Source organism: Gekko japonicus, unplaced genomic scaffold, assembly GCF_001447785.1.
Source record: "Gekko japonicus isolate JY-2015 unplaced genomic scaffold, Gekko_japonicus_V1.1 scaffold4297, whole genome shotgun sequence".
NCBI classification, from domain to species: Eukaryota; Metazoa; Chordata; class Lepidosauria; order Squamata; family Gekkonidae; genus Gekko; species Gekko japonicus.
The window spans coordinates 41,319-47,221 of NW_015164331.1; the positions used below are offsets into that span (position 1 = coordinate 41,319).

General features: G+C 38.9%; 1 protein-coding gene across 1 annotated transcript in view; it reads right to left on the minus strand.

Moving 5' to 3' along the window:
- Positions 1 to 1,756: 1,756 nt before the first annotated feature.
- Positions 1,757 to 5,903, minus strand: part of LOC107108420 (olfactory receptor 2AP1-like) — a 5,819-nt gene continuing 1,672 nt past the window's right edge. The window contains exons 2-3 of the mRNA XM_015408848.1: positions 5,570 to 5,639; positions 1,757 to 2,709 (exon numbers count right to left, since the gene is read on the minus strand). Coding sequence (XP_015264334.1) covers positions 1,757 to 2,709; positions 5,570 to 5,639 — 1,023 coding nt within the window. The remainder of the gene's footprint in view (positions 2,710 to 5,569; positions 5,640 to 5,903) is intronic.

A 5,903-nucleotide genomic window follows, 5' to 3' on the forward strand; every position in this document is an offset into this window, starting at 1 on the left:
TTTTTAAAATAGAACAGGCTAATTACATATCGCTACACAGTTCTCATTACCTTCAAGCTTGCTCCAAGACAATGGCCACCTGCTTGTAGACCAGAGCTCAGAGGTCTCCTCAACCCAATATTCCAATTAAAGAGAGCTATTTCACGTTGCACGAGATTTTATCATCTCTGTCTCCCATCCACTTGAATCCAGTCAGCCCACATAAGGCAGCATTTTCTGTCATCTCGAGGAATCTGCTTCCTCAAGACTATCTAGACTCTGTTCCCTGCTGGAGAAGGAGTGGAAAGAAGGGGGAAGGCTTCACCATCCCATTGTTTTTCCTGCCAGGTCTATTAGCATCTGTAAGAAGGGGAGCCTGGAAAGCCATTTATGAACTTAGTCCTTCCCAGAGAAAAGAAAGAAAACTTTTAAAATGTCAAATGGAGGTTTGCTGCTTTCCAACCTCCCAAGAGAAAATGCATTTCATCACAGCAAGATACTTGTGTTTCAGAGTGCAAATAACTTTGACCAAAAAAATGGTAGTGCATTAGATTTCTGTAGGCTAACTCCTCCTTCACAGGGTAAAATCAAATAATCAAGTGGCCAGATAATAGTTTAGGAAGTGGCCTAAAAGTACTCAGCAAATTCTGTGTAGGTTTTGGTGTTCAAGATTAAACTACACACATTTGTAGCCATGTGAGTGATTTATCTTGGGGATACAGTTTCACTAAATAATATGATGTTTCACAGATAGAGAGAGAGACATAAACTGCCAGTCTACTTTATAAGAGTGGAATAAACACGTTTTCTCCCTGGTTTTCTGAACCTCAGTTATATATCGCTGGAACTTACACCACACAGACAGACCCTGGTCTCCCACTTAGCTTTTAGGCTGAGGGGGAAAAGTTCTAGAGTGAGGGGGAAGAAACATTAAAAAACCATAACAGCAAGGGATTGCTTATGAAGCTGTGTGGAAACAAGAGGGGGAAGAACAGTAATGAAAGGAAAGGAAACTGGAACATTAAGGCTGTCTGGTAAATGCCTGTGAGACAGAGCTATTCCTAACCTGCCTACAGGACTTCTAAACCCTGTCTGAAGAAGTGGTAAGTTAAACCACTGATTTTTACACTAATTCTTTCTCTCCTCTTCCTCTGAGGGTTCCAAGTCACCTGACAGGCTATTTCAGTCTCCTCCAATATGTAAGGATGGTAAAAGGGGATTGGTGGATAAGGGAGTGAGCAATAGACTCAGTATAGTCTGTGATAGACCTTTAATTTTATGGAACACTGGATCTTTGTGAATCTGTGATTAGATAAGTATGCTATGTCATTGTATTATTGAACATGCTTTTACAAATAGATTTTATTAATTAGAGGTACCTCCCTTCTTAACAAGTGTTTAACTAAGAATTTTTTAAAAAATTGGAAAAAGCTGCATAAGAGAAAAGCACAGCATATTAAATGTTTTTGGTATGTCAATCAAGAGAATTGTGGCTTCAATCCAGAGAGCATTCCCACTCAATCTTGCCCAGTCCCCCTCTTTATTACACCCACTATTCCATGTGCCTATAGTCCATTCAGGTGGCCCAGGATCTCAAGCACAGCATTTTTGGGTGGTCAAAAGGGATCACTTTTCATGAGGAGAATAGCTGGATTCATCTTATACTATGTCTGTCTGCTTGTTTTTAATCTCCCCAAGGTCAAATTCCTAGGCACAACTGGCAGTACCAAATTTTCTTATATATGGATCACATTAATTAACTTTACAGGCTTACGTTTTATGGCATAATCTTCCCAATCATATTCCTTAAAGCCTCTTTGACTTCTTTGTTTCTCAGGCTATATATGAATGGGTTGGCCAGAGGAGACAACACTACATATGGGAGAGAGGAAAATTTCTGCATACCTCTCTTTCCTTCAATCTTTGGCAACATATATACAATCATTAAAGAGCCATAGAAGATAGAAACAACTATCAAGTGAGACGAGCAGGTAAAAAATGCCTTTCGTCTCCCACACACAGAAGGGATTTTCAACACCGCCACTATAATATATATGTAGGATGTCAAGGTTAGAAGAAAAGGAGAAAGCGTAAAAATGACAGCTACAACATAGCCCATTATTTCTATCAAGGTAGTATCACTACAAGAGAGTTTTAGAAGTGGGTAATAGTCACAAAAATAATGGTCAATTTCATTGGGACCACAAAAAGGTAACTGCCACAGCAGAAGCAGTAATAACAAAAAAGCTAAAAATCCATTGATCCATGATCCCATTGCTAATTGGATACAGGTGTGAGTCTTCATAACTGTTTCATAATGTAATGGTTTGCAGACGGCCAGATACCTGTCATAAGACATCATACAGAGTAAACAGCATTCTGTTGCTATCAAAGAATCACAGAGGTACCACTGAGTGAGGCAGCTGTGGAAAGAAATCTCTCTGTTCCCAGTCAGGAGAGCTGAAAGCATCCTCGGAAATATAGTGGTGCTGTAGCAGGCATCCAGGAAGGAGAGGTTCCCCAAGAAGAAGTACATGGGAGTATGAAGGTGCCGATCAAAGAGAATGAGCACAAATATGAGAATATTTCCAGTTAAAGTCACAATGTAAATCAGTAGAAATATCAGGAAAAGAGGTAGCTGCATGTCATAAAGTTCCCCAAATCCCAACAGTATGAATTCAGCTATCCGTGTCTCATTTCCCAACATTGTGATATGTAAGTAATCCAGTCCTGTCAAAAAAGAAACAACAACAAAAAGTTAAAATATTGTGACCAAGGAAAAATGATTGTGGGGTCCAATGCCTTCTGCTTGCAAGGTGAGATGTGGCTGGAGGAAGGAGTTGCGTTCCCCAGCTGATGTAGTCTTAAATGAATGGAGGAAGCATCATGTGCTGGAACTAAATGACTGGAGGAAGTGGAACAAGTGTACTCAGAGGAAGAAAGTGATGGTTCCAATCATAACTCTTTGTTTTGAAGTTGAAAATCTCACCAATTTATGATGTTTGTAGAAGAGAACTTTTGGCATGTGTATACATTCACTCAGACAGCTACCTAATATGATTACCCATCACTTTCCCCATACTGTAGTATTGTATAGAACCCCACAGGAAGTAGGGATCTTGCTTTCTACATCCAGCATTCTGAGTCTTTGTGAATGTAAATTATTGAGCATCAGGCTACCTTGGACTTCAAAGAGGGTATGATGTCTTGGTTGTCACTTATGGTCCTATGATTGATCTGTCAAAGTGGAGCCAGGACAAGAAAGCACTAGATTCACTGAAAGTCCTTTTTTCTATGCAGCTTCAAATAAAACATGCATTTTAAAATGAATCTGTATAATTGACAAGCCAGCCAGCAGAGATAGATAGATGATAGATAGATAGATAGATAGATAGATAGATAGATAGATAGATAGATAGATAGATAGATAGATGATAGATGATAGATGATAGAAGATAGATAGATAGATAGATAGATAGATAGATACATGATAGACAGACTGACTGACTGACTGACTGACTGACTGACAAGCTAGCCAGTCTAGATTAGCTTTACTAAAATGCTTACAATGCAATCTCAAGCATGTATACTTGGAAGTAGGTTTCACTGAGGTCATTCATGGCTTTCTCCCCAGTAAGCCTCTTTATGATTGCAGCTTCAGCCCACATTTTCTTCTCAACAATTCATGTGTCACCAGTATATTAATTTATATTGCCCAGGTGTCAGTCTCTAGAACATTTCAAATCATATTCAATATTATTTTAGAACTCTTTTTTGGGGGGGAGGTTTAGAAAATATGTTCCAGGAAAACAAAACAAAACAAAACAAAACCTCTTAGGAAGCTGAGAGGGGAGGGGTAAATCATCCAATCCAACACTCTGTGTCACTCACTGGAAAAAACCCAGGTGCCATCAGCAGGTCCACCAGCAGGGTCAGCTAACCGCAACTGGAGAACTGGATTGGAAATTAGAAATTATCCTTCATAAATTACAATTTGGAAAATAAGGAAAGTGATGACATCTGAATATATATTTTATTTTCCCCATGTATATGTCAAGGTTGCTCATCAAGGACTGTATACTTTTCTCTTTCCTTTCTCTTTCCTTTCTCTTTCCTTTCTCCAATCAAAGCTCCATTACACAATGGTCTTGAGCAGCAGAAATAGTTATAAATTAAAAGATGAGAGGACTGAAAAAAAATGCTACAGATAGAGTAATTTTAGGATTTTTATCACGCGACAGAATCCAAAGGGGCTAAAAATTAAAAATTCAGAATGACAAGCTAAATAGGGGGTTAAAAGAGCTCTGAAATCCTCATAGAGTGGCACCCACGAAGGATGTGAAAAGGGATATCAAGGAAATGAAGAGTTCTCTAGATCCAATCAAGTTTACTCAACAACTGAGCAAGGACTTCACCCCATACTTCCCAAGTATCAGGTCCACACTCTGTTCATAATACCACACTGTTTTCCCAATATGTAACCAAATTCCTGTTCAACTATGTTTATACTCTTCTAGGAAGATACAGGAACTTTTATCATCCTCTGTTGAGAGAATCCATCCCTGTGTCATTTTTCTGCTAGCTGACATTTCCACTTGCTCTTTTGATCTTTTTTTCTAAATTCAGCTTGCCCCTACTAAACACACAGCATGATTCATATTCCAAATGAGGCTTCTTTAATGATTTGTGCAAGGAAGCAAAAGATTCCTGGCTAAACAACTTACCTCACAGATACCTTTCATCCAACCACAAAATCCTTATGGAGAGATTAATTTCAGCAAATTTCCTCCGGTTTTAAGAGTCATATTAAACAAGACAGATTAAGGAGTAATGTTACTTTCTGGAAGAGATCACACAGTGCTAAGAAAATGTATTGTTCCATTTCCCCCCCCCCCCTTCACCTCATCTCATTCAGCATTAGCATACTTCTCTAAATGCATTCTAAAAATAGCACATCAGTTTTGATATCCTCCTGTGCAGCTTAGTATGAAAACTACATTACATTAAGATGTATACATTTCTTCTGGCAGAAATCAGAAATAAATCAATAATGTGTCTATTATTTCCGCTCAGATGTGACTGCTTCAGGACACTGGCTTTCTTTTTAAATTCCAGGCAGACCTCGACTTCAAAACCATCTGGGAAATAGTGCCACTCAAAAATGAACTATAATATTTTGAAAGGAATACTTGTATTGGCTGGCTGGTTGTGAAGTATTCATTCCTTTGTGATTCCTACCATGTGTGGTGGAAAGTGTCATCAAGTCACATCAAGATTATGGTGAGCCCATAAGGTTTTCAAGGAAAGAGATGAACAGGTTTAGTTTCGCCATTGCCTGCCTGGGCATGACAACCCTAGATTTCTTTGGTGGTCTGTGGAATTCTCTCTGAGCTGCACTAGGGGGTGCTGGCACACAACATTTCAGAAGCCAGTTTAGGAAATTCAGCTTCTGCTCAGAATAAGCTAGTTCTCCCTCCATTGGAAACCATTGGATGATGGGGGCACCTCCTTTCTTTTTTAAACCTAATCAGATGCTTTAGCTGACTCTTGTGATCAATCAAAGTAGCCAATAAACTCTCAGAGTTCATACGCCTGTAGGCTCTGTAAATTCTACATATTTTAATGAGCATGATAACAATCTCTGTGGAACCATTTTTTCCCTAAAAAGAGGAAACAACAAATGGTCAAAAAGGTGAAACACTTGCTCCAAAATCACTGTTTGTTTAATAGATGCTAATCAGAAAGTTGTAACATAAGGCTCTGACAAGTGTCTGAATAAAAGATGGCATAGGCCTCACTTGATTTATTAACATCCCATTGGGCTCTTTTTAAAATTTGACCTGAACTTATTAATCCTACCTCAGGTTCTTGTTCAAGCTTCTCGTCGAAGGGGAGTATTACTTCTAGATGGAGAGGCAGGTGAT